The sequence below is a fragment of the Notolepis coatsorum genome (genome assembly GCF_963971535.1).
Source record: "Notolepis coatsorum genome assembly, chromosome: 5".
Classification (NCBI taxonomy): domain Eukaryota; kingdom Metazoa; phylum Chordata; class Actinopteri; order Aulopiformes; family Paralepididae; genus Notolepis; species Notolepis coatsorum.
The window spans coordinates 56,674,412-56,694,372 of record NC_140169.1 but is presented as its reverse complement, the minus strand read 5'-3'; the positions used below and the strand labels follow the sequence as shown (position 1 = coordinate 56,694,372).

At 43.5% G+C, this 19,961-nt stretch overlaps 1 protein-coding gene across 2 annotated transcripts in view; it reads left to right on the top strand.

Moving 5' to 3' along the window:
- The window catches only part of vipas39 (VPS33B interacting protein, apical-basolateral polarity regulator, spe-39 homolog), a 56,670-nt gene that overhangs the window by 22,773 nt on the left and 13,936 nt on the right, over window positions 1-19,961 (top strand). For both annotated transcript variants that reach the window (XM_084314770.1, XM_084314769.1), the window contains exons 6-16: window positions 540-604; window positions 2,553-2,609; window positions 4,472-4,564; window positions 5,576-5,609; window positions 7,629-7,731; window positions 9,387-9,414; window positions 10,202-10,275; window positions 11,743-11,818; window positions 13,116-13,250; window positions 17,736-17,777; window positions 18,204-18,380. In XM_084314770.1, the coding sequence (XP_084170896.1) occupies window positions 540-604; window positions 2,553-2,609; window positions 4,472-4,564; window positions 5,576-5,609; window positions 7,629-7,731; window positions 9,387-9,414; window positions 10,202-10,275; window positions 11,743-11,818; window positions 13,116-13,250; window positions 17,736-17,777; window positions 18,204-18,380 (884 nt within the window). The remainder of the gene's footprint in view (window positions 1-539; window positions 605-2,552; window positions 2,610-4,471; window positions 4,565-5,575; window positions 5,610-7,628; window positions 7,732-9,386; window positions 9,415-10,201; window positions 10,276-11,742; window positions 11,819-13,115; window positions 13,251-17,735; window positions 17,778-18,203; window positions 18,381-19,961) is intronic.

The following is a 19,961-nucleotide window of genomic DNA, read 5'->3' as shown; positions in this document are numbered from 1 at the left end:
CCGCCTTGTGAAGCATTGAGGTAGCAGCCGCCTTGTGAAGAAGCATTGAGGTAGCAGCCGCCTTGTGTAGCATTGAGGTAGCAGCCGCCTTGTGAAGCATTGAGGTAGCAGCCGCCTTGTGAAGCATTGAGGTAGCAGCCGCCTTGTGTAGCATTGAGGTAGCAGCCGCCTTGTGAAGCATTGAGGTAGCAGCCGCCTTGTGAAGCATTGAGGTAGCACAATATATTGTTAACACCATTAACGGTTCATCTTATTAACTAATAACAGTCCTATCTCACTGTTCCATCGCTATGTAAACAGAGCATCTATCACGCAATATCACAGAGATTATGGTATTTGTTTTTAGCAGTTTTAAGGTAACGGCTATGCAGTAATATAAAAAGAAAACAAAAAATGGCGTTCATCAAATAATTTTACAATCTCTGCAACTTGAAATGAACCCACGTAACGTGACGGCAATAATGTGTTGTGTTTGCGTAGTAACACATGATGGTGAAATACGACGTGTTTATGTTGTTTTGCGTTATTTTGTGTTCTAGCTTTCAGCGATACACCTGTCAGAAGTTATGCGCCCGAGCTTCGCAAACCAAAATCTGCATACAAGGTAAATATCGTCTACATTGATGTAAAATATATAATATATATTACCCATATATATTACCAATATAACTCTGTATGATAGCATGTATAATAATACTGTATATACTGCGTGAATACTTTCGGCAAGCAACAAGCCCTTCCACGTTGTTCTGATTGGCCGAGCGCGCGCATGCGCATGAGCCGCGACAAGCTCCTCAGCCAGGCAGGAATACTAAACTCCGCTTAACGCAATTTATACAAATGGAAGTATTGATTTCGCCGTAACGAATCATTAAAAAAATATACCGTTAACTGGAATATGTTGTTTCTTTACACATATGTTGGATTATGTAATTGGTTTGTCATGACAAACCAATACAAAATCGCGAATTAACCGGTGGCTACAACAACACACAGTAACTACATGCATCATTGTTTACAATGAACGGTGGGGCTAATCGAAAGGACTGGACACGGACAAGTTAAACAGCAATCACAGCAATCAATTAATTTAATATAACAGTCCGGTTCTGTGTTTGTTTGTGTCTGTAGATTGTTGGTGAACAACTAACTTTAGGTTAGTTTAACTTGTCCGTGTCCAGTCCTTTCGATTAGCCCCACCGTTCATTGTAAACAATGATGCATGTAGTTACTGTGTGTTGTTGTAGCCACCGGTTAATTCGCGATTTTTTATTGGTTTGTCATGACAAACCAATTACATAATCCAACATATGTGTAAAGGCACAACATATTCCAGTTAACAGTATATTTTTTTAATGATTCGTTACGGCGAAATCAATACTTCCATTTGTATAAATTGCGTTAAGCGGAGCTTAGTATTCCTGCCTGGCTGAGGAGCGCGTCGCGGCTCATGCGCATGCGCACGCTCGGCCAATCGGAGCAACGCGTAAGGGCTTGTTGCTTGCTGAAAGTATTCACGCAGTATATACTAGGGCTGTCTTAAATACTTCGAAGCTTCGTTCGATGGGCATGGGATTCGAGATTCGATTATTTTTTGCAAAATCAACTCTGCCTCTTTGTTAACTACAACAAGCAATGCTGTTTGTTATTTAAGATGAGGTCGGACTCTGCACTGACAGATTTGTGTTCATTGTGCTGCTTTTATAAAGCCTCAAATGACGGCTTACAATATTTCATGAAAGCAAAGTGTTTCGTTTGTCTAAGATTTTAAAAAGGTTTAAACTTTACAGCACTGACAAAGTAAAAAAATAATAATGTTTAAGAAAATGTTTTTTTTAAATATATTTATATATATTCTTTTTAATCTCGAAGCTTTGAATTAAAATCGAATCTCGGCCCCGAAGCTTCGAATGCCAAAAAATTCGAAGGTCAGCCCTAGTATATACAGTATATATCTATATTTATTCTTACCGTGTATATATATATATATATATATATATTTATCCACATCTGTCTGGACATACCTGCATATAATACTACATATCTGTAGATACTATATCTATATCTGTACATATCCCTTACCTACTCTTACTAGTTACGCTGCTGGCCAGTATGACTTACTACCATAGTGTCTTTATACCTGTATCACTGTATATATTAATACTACAACTCTGTACATACATGTGATTAGCACTATTACTCGGTAGTACTCATTTATATATTTTATACCCAGTTTAATCACCTGTACATTGTTTATTACTATTGCACTTTACTGTTACATTTGCACTCTGGTTGGATGTTAAACTTATTTTCGTTGTACTGTACTTGTGCTGTATAATGACAATACATTTGAATCAAATCTATAGCTAACTGAATATTTTATTTCACTTTTAGCAAAAGAGCCCTGTAATATCAACACGCTGTCAGTAGTCAGTTAGCACCAACAGCAGCCACAATCCGCAATGCCATCCTCGGCATTGCCAGCTGAAAAAAAAGTGGACATGTCTCCTAACTGTCCATTAATTTGCTATCAATTGTATTTCTGTGGGCAGGACTACACCAGTGATTGGACCCCTGAGGAGACCGTGAGGAGAATGCAGCAAGGAAAGGTACACCTGGTCTACTTGTGTCTATTGTGTGTATTCTGGGTAGCGTAGAGGTCTAAGCACTCTCCTACCACTGCAGAGACTCTGGGTTCGAATCCAGCTGTCAGCGGTACCTCCGGCTCGGTCAGTCGTCCGTACAAAACGCAATTGTCAGTGTGTTAGCGGGTGGGAAGCCGGTGGGGTATGTCTCCTGGTCGTTGCAAACATCGACTCTTACTGGTCGGTCGGGCGCCTGTTCAGCAGGGAGAGGATCTGGGGGAGATGGCGTGAACCTCTGCATGCGTTACGTTCCCCCAGTGAAACTCCTCGCTGTCGGGTGAAAAAGAAGCGGCTGGCGACTCCACGTGTATCGGAGGAGGCGTGTGGTAGTCTTCTACACCCTCGGCAGACCGACAGTCGGGGGAATGCGCGCAACGACCAGGAAGGGAATTGGCATAACGACTAAATTGGGGGATGGGAGGAAAGAGAACATTTCTGACGTGAGAAACACACAGAGAAGCGCAGAAACGCACAGAGAAGCGGAGGTGATGGTGAGAAACGCACAGAGAAGCGGAGGTGATGGTGAGAAACGCACAGAGAAGCGGAGGTGATGGTGAGAAACGCACAGAGAAGCGGAGGTGATGGTGAGAAACGCACAGAGAAGCGGAGGTGATGGTGAGAAACGCACAGAGAAGCGGAGGTGATGGTGAGAAACGCACAGAGAAGCGGAGGTGATGGTGAGAAACGCACAGAGAAGCGGAGGTGATGGTGAGAAACGCACAGAGAAGCGGAGGTGTCGGTAACGCTGCTCTGTTCCAACTGGAACCACAGCTTCCCTTCTGAGTCTGTCTTCCGCTCCAGTTCACACTTTCTTCAGGCGTCCTGTTCTCTCCTCGTCTCGTCGCTCAGTCAGCAGCAAGTTGTGGTTTTCTCACTTTGAGACGAGCCGCTGCGTATCCGCTCTTCAAGGTGCTTCATTGTCATTTCTGCGTACGGTTTCTCTCCAGTCCAACACCGTGCAAATGACAATTGACGATCAACAGACAATCAAAACAATAATATGAAGGTCGGGTTCTATTGGATACATTTAAATTAAAAAAAAATTACAAAAATGTAATCAACCATTCGCATTGAATGTTTTGTTCATCCACGATCAAATTGTTCTGAATCAAGAAATAGTTTTTTTTGTGTTTTAATAAAATCTTACGAGTCGCTGTCTCGCGTGCGCCAACAGCTTTTCCTCATTTCTGATGCTCTAGCTTGTGCTAGCTGGCAAGCAGGCCAAGAAGATGGTTAAAAAAAACAGCATTTAAGACTTAATTGTATCCTTCGAGTGACATCCTTGAAAATGGAAAAATAGTGCCTGGAAAAGTACTTAAAAGTCCTTTAATAAGGTTCGAGCCCAGCTCTCCGCATTGCTATCAGCTTGGCTGGTCATTCATACTAATACAATTGGCAGTATTAGGGGTGGGAAAGCTGATGGGTGGGAAAGCTGATGGGTGGGGATCGGACGTTGTGGACAGCGACTCCTACAGGTCGGTTGGTGCGCCTGCGCAGCAGAATCAGGAAGCGACGGGGGCGGCGTGCCCTCCAAACGCAGACCCTCGCCGCTGAGAGATCGTGCTGTGCAGGTGAAAAGATGTGACGGCTGCCTCCTCGAGTACCGGAGGGGACACGTGATGTAAGGCTTCGTCCACATTGCAGCCGGCTTGTGGGAGGCATGGCCTAACAGCGTTCGAGACAGGGGAGGGTAGAATTGGATGATACGAAAATTGGGATGGGAGAAAAATAGAAAATGGTAGAAAAAGTTGATCAAAAAAAATTCTTTAATTTCATTTTGCAATGTCTGTGGGAAGATTCTCAAGAGCTCTTTGTTTGCTCCGCAGACCCACTCGCTGGAGAAGTTCCGCTCCCTGCAGGACAAGCTGCTGCTGCTAGACGAGGCGGTGGGCGCTCACGACGGGAACGTCATCACCGCGGTGCGTCTGCGTCCTCCTGACCACACGGGGAGCTGTCAGTGGAGCGCTTAATGCATTTCTAGGGAACGTACCAATCGGACCGTACCAAGCGACCGGCTCGTGGAGGTAGAGCAGTCGTCTGGTAACGGGGTTCGCACAAGGTCCTTGAAGTGCTTAAAGTGCTTGATTTTTTTACCCAAAAAAAGTCAAGGCCTGGAATTCCTTGAAAACTTTTTTAAACAACGTTCTTAAAAAGTCCTTGGAATTCAAATCAACCATTCGCATTGAAAGTTTTGTTCATCCATGATACAATTGTTCTGAATCAAGAAATAGCTTTTTTTTTTTATCTAAAGTGTAACTAATTGTCCGAAATTGGTTTTTAAGCCATAAATATTGGATCAGATTTGTTTCCAATAAATTTTTTTTTTTAAGTAAATGGATCCTTTTAAATGCCCTTTTAAAATGAAAAATAGTGCTTGGAAAAGTACTTGAAAGTCCTTTAATTTCATTTAGCAATATCTGTGCGAACCCTGTGGTAATCCGGAGGTTCCCGGTTTGATTCCCGCTCCTCCCGGGCAGCGTGTCGAAGTCTCCTTGAGCAAGACACTTAACCCCTAATTGCTCCCGATGAGCAGGTTGGCACCTTGCAGTCACCTCCACCGTCGGTGTGTGAATGTGTGAGTGAATGGGTAAAAATGTGAGGAACAAATTGTAAAGCGCTTTGGATAAAAGCACTATATAAATGCACCATTTACCATTTATTACAGTTGACTTCCTGTTCCAGTGCAGGGCTTCTATATTTAGGGTTTGGTCACTGATGTGGAAATCAGGTCTGGGTTAAAAAAAAAAAAGATTAAAATCTATCTTAATTTTTGTAATCCAATATTGATTCATATAATCCTTTATTTTATAAATAAACAAATGTAATAAATGTTGTAATGCTATATTGTATCAATCTTCCATCACTAATGTCAACAAAGCAGTTTTGTTTCTATTTCCATATACTGATATCAAACATGTCATTCTTTTCAGATTTTAATCTATTTAAAGAAGTCTTTAAGTAAAGGTAAGATTCTTTAATTTGTCTTTTATTTTTAGTTCTTTGCGTTTGTGGTATTATTTCGTACTCACCGATGATGCTGTTGATTTGGTCCGGAGTTCTTTCTCTGCACAATCCCTGCTGTTCCTCAAACCTGCTCTGGCCAATGCAAAGTCAAAGGTTTCGGTGTGTGCGTGTTGCGCCTGCGGGGGGGAGAGGGAGGGAGGGAGGGAGAGGGAGAGAGAGACTGACTCGTTGCGCGGGCCGCCCCTTCAAGGCAATGGTAGGGGAAACACTGATTGCTGTCTGTGGTATGGGTTGTGGCAATGATTAAAAAAAAATTAAATCCTCTTTTTCTCCACCTGATTTTCTATTTTTCTCCCCATCCCAATTTAATCGTTATGCCAATTCCCCCCCTCCCCTACCTGGTCGTTGTGCGCATGTTCCCCCTACTGGTCGGTACAAGGGAACCCTGAAGTCCACCACATGCTTCCTCCGACACATGTGGAGACAGCCAGTGGCTCTTTTTTTCACCCGGCAGCGAGGGCTCTCATTGGTGAAGTGTAACACGTGGGAGGTCACGCTGCCTTCACCATTTCCTGCCTTTCGCTGAGCAGGCGCCCTGACCTGACCTGACCTGACCTGTCCACAACGCCAGATTACCACCCACGACTTCCCTCCCCCCCTAACTCAGCCAAACGAGTTAGTATGACGACCGGCCCAAGCCGCAGGGCAACGCTGACTCCGGGAGTTGAGACCGCAGCCTCTTGCATTGGTGACGATCGCAATCTCCGCTACGCCACCCGACCGCCTGTTGTGGCAATGATTTTGACAAATAATAGCTCGCAGCAACGTATTGAAAAAAGAACTATAAACTAGTTTATTTTTTAAACCGTGAACTTTAGTTAAACATTTTTAATTATGAACTATGAACTGAACTAGTTCATGTAAAAAGTGAACTTTCTGTCTGTGGTGTACTTTTCACTGAGCCTCAAGTTGACTCGTACAGACGGGAGCTCGGCCCCATTGACTTTGCATTGTTTTGTGGCTAACTATCCAGAGCTGGTAGGAGGAACAGCATGGATTGTGCTGAGAAAGGACTCTACTGATCAATATCATCATCATTGATAAGAAAGAAACAGGGCTAGGGTTCCAAAAATCAGAACCATCCATTAAACGGAACACAGCAACATTATTTCCTCTCTGTGCGTTCAGTAGAAGGCTATCCGACTGCAAGCTACAGTAGCCTAGCTTAGCACAAATGAATGGAAGTGGATACGGATCAGCTAGCTTAGCTGTTGGCCAAAAACACCTCCCCGAGTGTTAAGTTAGGCTAGCTGCTCTGTATCCGCTTCCATTCTGGAGAAGACGGTAAGCACGTTTCCCATAATGTTGGCGTGTTCCTTTTTTAAGAAGTGAATTGTGTTTGTTGTTTTGTAGAGTGAAGTTTGTGTCGCAGACTTCCAGTTATCCATTTCTTTCACGTATTGCTCGCGTGTCACAGTCACAGTTCTCTTTTTTTTTGATCCACTTTTTCTCCCATTTTTCTATATTTTCTCCCATCCCAATTTCGTATCATCCAATTCAACCCTCCCCTGTCACGAACGCTGTTTCTTGCCTCCCACAAGCCGGCTGCAATGTGGACTAAGTCATACATAGCACAAGTCCCCTCCGGTACTTGAGGTAACAGCAGTCGCATCTTTTCACCTGCGCAGCTCGATCTCTCAGTGTCGAGGAGTAACGCGTGGGAGGCTCACGCTGCCCCCGACACTTCCTGATTCTACTGCGCAGGCGCACCAACCGACTTGTAGGAGTCGCTTGTTCACAACGTTCGATCCCCACCCTTCAGTTTTCCCTCCCCGTAATACGGCCAATGTGTATTACTGCGGACGACCAGCTAAACTGAAAACAATGTGGAGAGCTGGATTCGAACACGCGAATCCTAGCGTCTCCACACTGGTGGCGAGTGCCTTGCCCACTACACCACCTAGCCGCCTCACAGTCACAGTTCTCATGACGTCGACTGCTCTGTGTGTGTCCATCCAGAAATATTCTTCCGGGAGTTGGTATCGAGGGAAATAGCCCTACGACATTACGCCCACTACCTGAAGGAGATGGGCGAACAGAAGCTACTGGTGGAGCTGTTCAGGTAAGACACTCTTAACTCTTTCAGTGCCACTCACGAGATTTCTCTGGTTTTTTTATAGGTGGTTGCGTGCCACTCACGAGATTTCTCGGAATTATAATTTTTTTTTTTTTTTTTGCGATCTGAAAAATGATTGCATCACCCGAGCCTACCCGACTATAGCCGAGCTGCGCCGGTGATCACTGTGGAAAAAAGCGCCCCCTGTCGTCTCCCAGATGACATAAGTGATTTTGGAATGGACTCAATGAAAATGAATGGGGAAAAAAATCCGGTACTCCACATTTTCCAGTTCACTGATCCAGCCGGGGTTACCACAGTTCATTCTGGAGCCTCAGATCCCCGCGGATAATGGAGATCTACTGTGTCGCGTTGGATCCATACACGTATCGATTTTTTCGAATGGTGATCAGGAATTGGAATATACCAGTTGGATACCATCTGATGTCAGGTAAGGACTCTATGTTATCAGTGGTAGGATAATCGGAGTAAGTTTGATGAAGTTATAAGCTGTTTTGTGAAATGTCTTCTTTCGGTTTCACTGTAAAAGTCCAAGAGGAAATCAACGGAGCGATTATCAGTGCGCGGCCGTAATGTGCTTGCGTGCACGTATAATATTGATCATCTAGCGTTTATTTGAAAACGATTCATAAAAAGGCCGACGAATATCAACGTTGTGGAATATTCCACTAAAAGACGATTTTCATAGAATGCTCCAGAATGAGCTGTTTTTTATATCAAAACGGGGGCTTTTCTAACTGCTCTGAAACGGAAACAACGCGATAAAAAAACAATCTGTCTTCACAGCACTGACTGGAAAATAGTCTTTGATAATGCGATGGGCAGATTAGACACATAGCCATAATTTAAAACATAGATTAGGCGATATTAACGTTAACATTGGCGCCGATGGTGGCATTCAAGCGGTAAAACGGAAAACCAGGCGTGGCACTGAAAGAGTTAATGGAGGTCAATTGGGTCATGCAGGGAGCTCTCCGTGGTACTGGTTGACCTGAAGGCAGGCAGCGTGGAGCTCTCCGTGGTACTGGTTGACCTGAAGGCAGGCTGCACGGAGCTCTCCGCGGTACTGGTTGACCTGAAGGCAGGCTGCACGGAGCTCTCCGTGGTACTGGTTGACCTGAAGGCAGGCTGCACGGAGCTCTCCGCGGTCCTGGTTGACCTGAAGGCAGGCTGCACGGAGCTCTCCGTGGTACTGATTGACCTGAAGGCAGGCTGCACGGAGCTCTCCAGGGTTTTTAATGCTGACGGATGTATCAATGGATTTGCATCGTCATCTCGCTAGTCCAGGTTGTTTCCAGAATAAATCTCGTAAAAACTAAAACAAGCATCGTGTGGGTTTACAAAATCAGCCCAGTCATTGTCAGTGGAGCATCTCTCTGGACTTTATACCTGATGACATCACAAGTTTGAGTCTTACTCCTCTGAGACAGTGGCTCATGTTCACAAATATTGATGAAACGTTCCCAGACCATGGGTATAACATTGAAATGCTTGATGTAGGTGGTGTTCCCCTTTTAAAGCCATATCTACTGTAATCTACAATCGGCTATTGTTGTTGTTAGCTACTGACAAGATGGTGTCTATGGTTGTAATGTATACGTTCATTCTCACTGGTCTTGTCTTGTTATCTTCCAATCCAGGTCTCTGGGCAGAACAGAAGACATGGCGGTATGTGCTGTACTTATCAATATACATATAATAATAATATGATATAATCGGTATGTTCTGTACATGTGGACTCGTAGTGTGGACATTAGGGATGTGCATAACGGTTATTTTGAGAGCCGGCTATCTGCGGTCATTAACTGGTTAGCTTTTTTAGTTTTTTTTATGTAACATGGTTCCAAGTGGTCTGCATTTCACATTCTAATTATGTATCTCTCTCCACACAACGATACAAATCTATCTAACGTTACCAGATTACATCCTACAACATAGGCTACACACAGCATCTTATGGGCCCTCAGGGGGTACACTTGTCGGACCACGCATCTGCTCTGCCCCATATCTCATAATGGCGAAGAGCGAGACGCAATTGGCCAGTATGATAATATAACGAAAGGTTATCCTATAACCTAGTTATATGAATACTGGCTGAGCGTCTCGCTCTTAGCGCCCTGAGGTCCCTTGGATGGGTTTTCAGTGTTGGAAATCTTTCTGAGGAAGGGTGAGTGTGACCATGTCCGGCGTCATATAGTGGGACGCAGGGGCGTGGCCTGGTCACGTGCATGTGAGTGCATTTGTTGTTTCGTGAGCACATTATGTGCTAGGAGATAAGAGACGCTCAGCCAGTATTCATATAACTAGGTTATAGGATAACCTTTCGTTTCCTGCAGACGTGAAAACAGTACGTCTGTTCCATGGGTCCTACCCCTAACCTATGGGTCTCATGTTTATATCCGTGTCTGTTCCACGGGTCTCATGTTTATATCCGTGTCCCCATGTTCATATTTAGTTGATGCAGTATAAAGAACATCTAAATATCAAAGATGAAAGCAAAAGGAGAGACTTCTTGAAGAGCTGCATCAGGTAAACATTTACCCACTTTCAACACGCCAACATTATGTCTGACCATCTTCTCCAGAGTCAGACAAGAAGATTGATACCTATTTCCTCTCTGCATTCAGTAGAAAGCTATCTGGCCGCAAGCTAGCCTAGCTTAGCACAAGTTAATGGAAACTGATACGGACCACTAGCTGTTGGCCAAAAATACATCTCCCAGAGTTTTAAGCTAGGCTAGCTGATCCGTATCCGCTTCCATTAATTTGTGCTAAGCTAAGTTAGCTTACAGCTGGATAGCTTTCTACTGAACACACAGAGAGGAAATTGGTATCAATCTTGTTGTCTGACAAGAAGACAGGAAGCGCACGTCCCATAATGTTGGCATGTTCCTTAACCCTTTCCCTACCACACTATAGAAGGTTAACCTGTCTCTACCACACTATAGAAGGTTAACCTGTCTGTAGTGTGATAGTGAAAGGTTAACCGTCTGTAGTGTGGTAGTGAAAGGTTAACCTTCTGTAGTGTGGTAGTGAAAGGTTAACCGTCTGTAGTGTGGTAGTGAAAGGTTAACCTTCTGTAGTGTGGTAGTGAAAGGTTAACCTTCTGTAGTGTGGTAGTGAAAGGTTAACCGTCTGTAGTGTGGTAGTGAAAGGTTAACCATTTGTAGTGTGGTAGTGAAAGGTTAACCTTCTGTAGTGTGGTAGTGAAAGGTTAACCTTCTGTAGTGTGGTAGTGAAAGGTTAACCGTCTGTAGTGTGGTAGTGAAAGGTTAACCATTTGTAGTGTAGTAGTGAAAGGTTAACCGTCTGTAGTGTGGTAGTGAAAGGTTAACCTGTAGTGTAGTAGTGAAAGGTTAACTTTCTGTAGTGTGGTAGTGAAAGGTTAACCTTCTGTAGTGTGGTAGTGAAAGGGTTAACCTTCTGTAGTGTGGTAGTGAAAGGTTAACCGTCTGTAGTGTGGTAGTGAAAGGTTAACCTTCTGTAGTGTGGTAGTGAAAGGTTAACCTTCTGTAGTGTGGTAGTGAAAGGTTAACCGTCTGTAGTGTGGTAGTGAAAGGTTAACCATTTGTAGTGTGGTAGTGAAAGGTTAACCTTCTGTAGTGTGGTAGTGAAAGGTTAACCTTCTGTAGTGTGGTAGTGAAAGGTTAACCTTCTGTAGTGTGGTAGTGAAAGGTTAACCGTCTGTAGTGTGGTAGTGAAAGGTTAACCGTCTGTAGTGTGGTAGTGAAAGTTTAACCATTTGTAGTGTGGTAGTGAAAGGTTAACCTTCTGTAGTGTGGTAGTGAAAGGTTAACCATTTGTAGTGTGGTAGTGAAAGGTTAACCATTTGTAGTGTGGTAGTGAAAGGTTAACCGTCTGTAGTGTGGTAGTGAAAGGTTAACCATTTGTAGTGTAGTAGTGAACGGTTTAACCCTATAATATTGTATATTGTAATAGTGTTGTGTTCTCACCAGAAAGGCCTTCCGGATAAGCAGCATGTGTTATTTGTTTTCAGTCTCCCCTTTTCACCGGACGACGCAGCTCACGTTCAGGACCACTACACCTTGTTGGAGAGGCAGATCATCATCGAGGTGAGAGGAGCGTAAAGGAACACGATAAGCTAATTTCCCAAAATGTTCCTTAACACATTGGTCGCCATAAATGAGTTACGCCGTTTTTGGCCGTCATGCGTTGTCCGCCAACAACGGCGAAAGCCGTTTTTTAAAATCAATATTTAATTTTTTCGCCATGGCATTCATAATTCATCCAGCCAACCTCCGGTGCTGCAGCGCGACCCTGAATGAGATTGCAACGCCTCAATACCGCCGCCTGGTGGATGGTCGGGCGAGTTACACTCTCAAAACCGGAAGTTGTGATCTGTGCGTCGGGGAAATTCCTCCGGCAGTAATATCTTGTTACGTGGGTCCAGACAAACACTGGCGTGCATATGGATCGCTTCCATAACGCAATAATCGATATGATTTCGGCGTTTATTGCGCCATACAAACCGGAAATGGATCTAGGCGATCGCCGTCAAATAATTGGGATATTTTTCTTCCAGTCTCATCGGCGAACGGTAAGAGGACAGTAACGTTATTTTCAGCCCGATTGTGCGTTTCTTTGTTTGCAAACAGTCTGATCAATATATCAACCCATACTACATAAAGCCGTTACTGACGATCAAGGAATTATAGACGACCCCCGCCCCCCCTTTCCTCCACGCATGATGAAGCATAATGTATACCGATCATACACATTTGAATTTTTTAATATAGCGTGTATAGGAAAGAAACGGCAATCGATAATCTATCATATGCGTTTGGGCCTATAACTAGCGCTTTTGGAATTACAGGACATTATTATGTATCTTTTCAACAAGTCCACGCGACTTCCTTGAATCTGCAGAACATTTTTAACAACATCTAATTATTTATTATCAATCAGCTCTTGCTTCCCTTGTATTGAGCATGTTTTTTTGGTGGATGTAGCAACACCTTTTATATTCATTATGTCCTTCCCCGTCTGGCTACCCCACACCCAGGAGTAGAACACTCTCACAAACCTGGCAGTAGGTTAGACGAGCAGTGTTCCTGGCTCCACAAAGCACAGCCAATTGATTCATCAAAGCAAATTCATTGCTTGTGTTCCCATTGTGACATCATCAAGGGGAAGCAATTCTGAACAGCTTGTTTTTAGGCGTATCAATCGGAATACTTCAAACCCTGGCCAAAACCGCCGAATCTCCCGAAGGGGATCAATAAAGGAATATCTTATCTTATCTTTTTCACAATTTGTTCTCGTTAATCAAATCCCACCTGTCGTCATCCCACTGCACCTGCCGAGTTTAGAAACATCCTCTCTTTGTGTGTGTGTTTTTTTTTTAACCAGGCGAACGACAAGCAGGCAGAGAGCAAAGGCCAGTCGGACGTCTTTAAGAAGTATCCACGGAAAGCATCCATCCTCAACATGCCCATCATCACCACGCTGTACTACTCCTGCTTCTACCACTACGGAGAGTCTGATGTAAGTAGGGGCCTCCAGGCGTGCCCCCCCCCCCAGTGGTGTGCCCACGCGTTGCAGGGAGGTATTGGTTCAAGTAGGAAGGCAACACCAAAGTTGGTATATTTTCACAGTGTCTGCTTTGTTTTGTTTTGTTTTACATATATTTTTGTATATATATATTTGTTTAGTAAGGATTTAAATCAGAAAGGAATTACATACATTTTGAGTAGTGGAAAAGGGGTAGGATTAAATAAGTGTATACTTCTTCCTACTCCATTTCGAACATGTAAATTGAGTTATGTTCTTTATAAAAAATTTAAAAGAAAATTATGTATTATTTCATTGCTAGAGATTAATTATTTGTTTTTGTTTTATTTACATGTTCGAAATAAAGATTTCAAATCAAATAAAAAAAATTATATGCCCAGAACAATATCCAAAAATGAATGGCTGTCGCTCACTGAGGAAAGGGTGTATTTGCACCAGATTCCACATGGAGGTTCAGAACACCCATGTCTGAGGTAGATGTGATTTTAGGCACAAGGAGAGGTGCGGTTCTGCGGACCATTGCATGGACACCCTGCAGGGGATCGCCATCTCTCCACAGTCAGAAGTGGTCCTTTGACAATGATGGTGGTTTTCTGACCTCACTGTAATTCTGCTCGTCTGCCACCAGATGGAGGCAGAGATCATTTGCCGTCGGCATGTAGCTTACAGTAGGCAAATCTCATCATATTTCATGACATGTTGCCTTGTTTTCACGTCAATATGTGTGTAGCCAGTGAGCCTCATTTATCAATCTGTTCTTGTGTTGCTTATATATTTGTGTGTAAAAGGCAGCCCTCCTAAAACCTCCACATTTATCATGGACGTTTGTCTGCTGTTTCCTCAGGTGTGCGTTTGTTTGTGGACGGGTTCAATAACAAGTATTAAGTAGGGCTGTCAGTTTATCGCGTTAATTAGATTAATTAATTACACAGCAAATTATCGCGTTATGAAAATTAACGCAAAATTAATTAAAAAAAAAGAAAAAAAATTATATATATTTTTTTATCTCATTCATTCCATAAGAACGTAGAATAAACATTTATAGACTTTTTTTAAACGGTCCATTTGCATGTTCTTGGTATCTGATTCTAGGGACATCTATGGATCTCAGGGAATGTCCCAGAAATACTGTGTCTGTTACTAGGCTTGAGTAAATTGTAATGAACCAAATGAGAATATCAATTCAATTTCTTTATTTATTTTTGTATCTTTGACTGTGAATAACACCATGCTAAAATTGACCAGACCTGAAAAATCTAAGCAAATTAATAAAGGGAATATGATTAACCAGAAGGTTTTGTAGATACAGTACTGAATTCTGCCATCCGGACACATGCAATTTGAAATATGATTATAGAATATAGAATATCATTAAGCAATGCAAATTACGATTTGGCCCTCTTATCACACATGTGATCCAGATTTGGCGTGACACCCAGAAAGCGTGCACTAACCGCCATAAATGGCACACGCATTCCCCTCTATTTAATAACAATTTACTCCTTATTGGACAACAACCCATTAGGTACCCTAGATGGGAAAAGAAAGGCATCCATACATTGGGGGATATCTTTGATAACTCTGGTCTCCGTTCTTTCCAAGATCTATCCAACGGATATGATCTCCCCAGAACCTCCTTTTTCTTTTATTTACAAATGAGAGCAGCTCTGAAGGCTCATGGCGTTCCATGGGACGTTCCACTAGAGCGTCACCGGTTTCACAAATTATTTTATGACAGGGAGACATCGAGAGGCTTCGTCTCTGACTTTTATCACCACTTACTTATGTCCTCATATAAGGACCTACCCCTAGATACGATTTGGAGAAAGGATATCCCTGAGTTGGATGTAGATTTTGATTGGGATGCAGTATGGGAAAATGTTCGGCTATCATCACACAACCCAGATCACCAACAGATTCATCTACATTTCGTTCATAGGACTTATTTGACCCCCAGGCGATTGAACCTAATGGGTCTCAGACCTGACTCTCGATGTACCTTGTGTCCAAACGGTGCCATTGGAACATTTATGCATATGTACTGGGAATGCCCTCCTGTTGAGATCTTCTGGGAAAATGTTACCTCTCAACTATCAGAGATTTTCTCTTTGACCATACCGACCTTGCCTTCTGTATTATTGTTAAATGATGTTTCTCAATTGCCGACCTCTATACATGTAAAGAGACTCATTTTGGCCGGCCTTACGGCTGCCAAAAAGTTGATTGCTTCACGCTGGATACAACCTGCTTCACGCTGGATACAACCAGATAAGTTATGTCCGAAGGTATGGATTCTCACCTATCTTGATGTCATTTATCTGGAGATATCCACTGCACGTGTTATAGGTGTTAATGAAGCCAATATCGCAATCTGGTTGGCTGCGGTGGAAAAGTTAAAAGAACGCATATGACTTTGGAATTTTGGAGTATCGAATAAGGTATTATATGAATGTCTCACGTTGGGGTCCTGGGGTGAGAGGGGGGGGGGGGGGGGGGGGTGGGAGGGAGAACGAGCGAGTGTTCATGTCTGTTATTTTTCTTTTTGGTTTTATGTATTTGATTTTGTTTTTGCTTATATATTTAATTATATATATGTTTCGGGTCCCTCTGGCTGTGGATCTGTTGGCTGTGGGCTCGGGCCCGGGGGGGGCCGCGGTTCGGGGTCTCTGCGGGTCGAGGTGCTTTGGCTCGCGGGGGCGCCGGACGGTGGGCCCTCCGGGTTGGGGTCCGTGGCTGCCGGATCTGGAGATGGAGGGGGGCTCAGGAGGCTCACTATACAGTAAGGGGTTAATTCCTATTCCTTTACCTAGAATTTAAGTGGCGACTTATTTAATTTATACTCTGTTTTTATTATTTTGTTAGTCCAATTATTATCATTTGTGTTATTATTATTACTACTGTTATTCTCATGTGAAGTCCTGTCTATTATTGTTGTTTATTATTATTATTATTACTGTATTGTGTTGTGTGTCTTGTCTTGTTTTGAAAAAAGAAAATGAATACAGATTTGATCGGGGAAAAAAAAGAATATAGAATATCAGGCCTAAAATGGGTATGCGATTAAAATGTGATTAATTAGATTAATTGATTACAAATCCTGTAATTAATTAGATTACATTTTTGTATCGCCTGACAGCACTAGTATTAAGTAAGGGATAATGCACTCTGAGGTTCAATAACATGTATTAAGTAAGGGATAATGCACTCAATAACATGTATTAAGTAAGGGATAATGCACTCAATAACATGTATTAAGTAAGGGATAATGCACTCTGAGGTGTGCAGTTATCGAAAAATAATGCATGACACACAGGTGAAGCCACACACCTCAGAGTGCATTATCTCCCTTATACCAGGGCCACTTGCCAAAGACAGAGAAAATAGGTGCTATTTACTCATATTTTTTACATTAAAATATAAACAAATTTATTTATGCTTTGCTCACTGCTGACCTTCATTGTAGTCCCTCTGTTCCACCCTAGCAACAGCTTGACCGGTGCCAGCGAGTGACAATGACCCAGGGAGCTGACTTTATGCTAGCAAGCCTTTCTGTCAGTAACTTTGCCTGCTATGGTTAACAAACTGTCAAGACATGCAGTAGGGATGTCCCGATCACGTTTTTTTGCTCCCGATCCGATCCCGATCATGTGATTTTGAGTATCTACCGATACCGATCTTTCCCGATCCGATCAAAACAAAATTTTAATTATTATTCTTTTTTTACGTTTTTTTTTTTTATTCAACAAACATGACCATGTTAACGTCTTAAACTCATACTGATGCCTTAGTTTTGGTTTTAAATTGCATATCATCATTCATTTATTTATTGTCACACAGAGCAGAAGAATTTTGCCAAAACAAACCAATAGTATCCAGCTGCAGAACGGCAGACCAGCCACACTCTCAGACCCAAACGCATTTCCTTTGATTAAATTATACATCAAATGATTTATGTCAAGGATTGCAATGCCTCGCTTGAATGAAGTTAACTTTTCACCTGGATAACGTCAACATTCAGGGTGAATGTAATGTGAGAAATTGGGATTTAAAAAAAAGAATAAAATAAAAATGTATTTGGGTCCGAGAGTGTGGCTGGTCTGCCGTTCTGCAGCTGGATACTATTGGTTTGTTTTGGCAAAATTCTTCTGCTCTGTGTGACAATAAATAAATGAATGATGATATGCAATTTAAAACCAAAACTAAGGCCTCAGTATGAGTTTAAGACGTGAACATGGTCATGTTTGTTGAATAAAATTTAAAAAGTTTAAAAGAAAATGGCAGATATTTATTTTATTTTTTTTGTCGATCCCGATCTTCTGAAAATCACGTGATCGGCCCCTGCTTTCAATTGCCGGGGGGGGCGTTCTGTACCGTATGCACTGAGGCCACTGAGAGAGGCCAACTGTAGGACAATGGATGTCTTTATAATACTCATTACCAACTCCTTCTCGTCAACAGGGAACATACAGCAGTCCAGCCAACATACGTAAGACCTTCAAGGTAGGAGCCTTGTCTCACTTGAAAACATTTAGTCTTCCATTTGAGACATTCTAGTCTACTAATAGTCGTCAGATGTTGTGTACTCGTCGAATAGTCGATTTAATTGACACTGACAAATGTGTTGAATGTGTTCCTGACATCATCTCAAGCTCCGCCCTCTTTTCTTGACCCTCCATCGACAAACGTCGCCTTCATCCGTCAAGCTGAGAGAGGGCGGGACTTGAGCTTGGTCAGTCGTAGGAAACTTCATCACTACTCTTAATCATTTTATTTTTTTGGAAGTCTGAAATTGTATTCCCTGGGGTGTGCACCGCTGTACCAGAAGGGGGCAGCGTAGTCAAAATGACTCTGGATCAGGGCACCTGATGATGTCATCCTTAGTGTTGTACTACACACAACATCTCAGACTCGACGTGTCGTCGACAGATCGGCGAGAAGCAGTACCTGCTGACGGCGCTGGGAGCCCGGGCCAAGGTGAAGGCGTGGTTCGACGTGGACGCCTTGTTCGTCACCAAGAACTGGCTGGGCTACACCAAGAAGAGGGCGCCGGTCGGCTTCCACCGCGTGGTGGACATCCTGCAGAAGAACAACGCCCCGGTGCAGGTAGGGGGCGCTCCGCGGCACTTCTCGCTTTGACCACCGGGGGGGGGGGGTTTAAGTTAAAACCTGACAGTCTTTCTTCCTGTTTGATACCCAATTTGACCCTTTGAACGATATAATGAAGTATATCGTATCGTAACCCTTTCAGGTGTCCTGTTCTATATAAAAATTCTACCAATCGGTGGCCATTGTGACGTCATTCTGTGTCATATGTGAGATCGTACAACTGAAACGTTACAATATACAATTGATTGATTGATTGAAAACTTTATTCCGGAGAATCAGGATCTGGAGGGAGGTAGTGTGACCTTCCACACGTTACACTCTCCCAGTGAGAATCTGCGCTGCCAGGCTGGCTGCCGGCTGGCTGCACATGCGTCGGAGGAAAACATGTGACAGTCTCCGGCCTCTCGGACCAACAGTAAGGGGGAGTGCGCAACAACCAGGAAGGGGGTTGGGAATTGGCATAACGACTAACAGTGGGATGGGAGAAAAACCGAAAAAATTAGGGGGAAAAAGATAATAAAAAATAAAAAAAAATTAAACTTTATTAACAGATTGCAGTCTCCTGTAGGTGTTCTTTGAGAGTGTTTTTGAAGGTGGGTAGGGATTCACATTCCTTTACAGCTTTGGGTAGGGCGTTCCACATTGATGTGGCATAATTGAGAAACGTGTTTAGTCCCTTGCTTGAGCCGAATCTGGGTTTAACATGATTTGTGGAGCTCCCTCTGGTGTTGTGATCGTGGTATTCACTGACCTTTGGGAAGTATTTTGACATGTACATGGGTACCTTGGTCGTGTAGTGTATCTTGTAGACCAGGCCCATTGCAAGTTGCTGTACTCTGTCGTCTACTCTAAGCCATCCTAGGTTGTCAAAGTGGGCAGGGGTGAGGTGGGTTCTAGGAGTAAGGTCAAGCAGTAGTCTGACCAGTTTGTTTTGAGATGTTTGTAATTTTGTTTTTAGTGCCTTTGAGGTGCTTTGGTACCATGAGGTGCAAGCATAGTCGTAGTACCCTTGAATGAGTGCTCCTGCCAGAGTCTTCAGGGTATTCTTGTTTACCAGAGAGGAGATCCGGTACAAGAATCGAGTTTGTTGGGGGCGACTAGGTGGTGTAGTGGGCAAGGCGCTCGCCATCAATGCAGGAGACGCTGGGTTCGAGCCCAGCTCTCCACATTGCTATCAGCTTGGCTGGTCGTTCATACTAACACAATTGGCAGTATTAGGGGGTGGGAAGCTGATGGGTGGGGATCGGACGTTGTGGACAGCGACTCCTACAGGTCGGTTGGTGCGCCTGCGCAGCAGAATCAGGAAGCGACGGGGGCGGCGTGTCCCTCCCTAACCCTGACCAGTTTGTTTTGAGATACAATACAATAGTATTTAGCGGCTCAGGAGGTAGAGCGGTCGTCTGGGTAATCTGAAGGTTCCCGGTTCAATACCAGCTCCGCCCCCGGCAGCCTGTCGGAAGTGTCCTTGAGCACAGACACTTAACCCCTAACTGCTCCCGATGAGCAGGTCGGCACCTTGCATGGTCGTCTCTGCCGTCGGTGTGTGAATGTGTGTGTGTGAATGTGTGTGTGTGCATG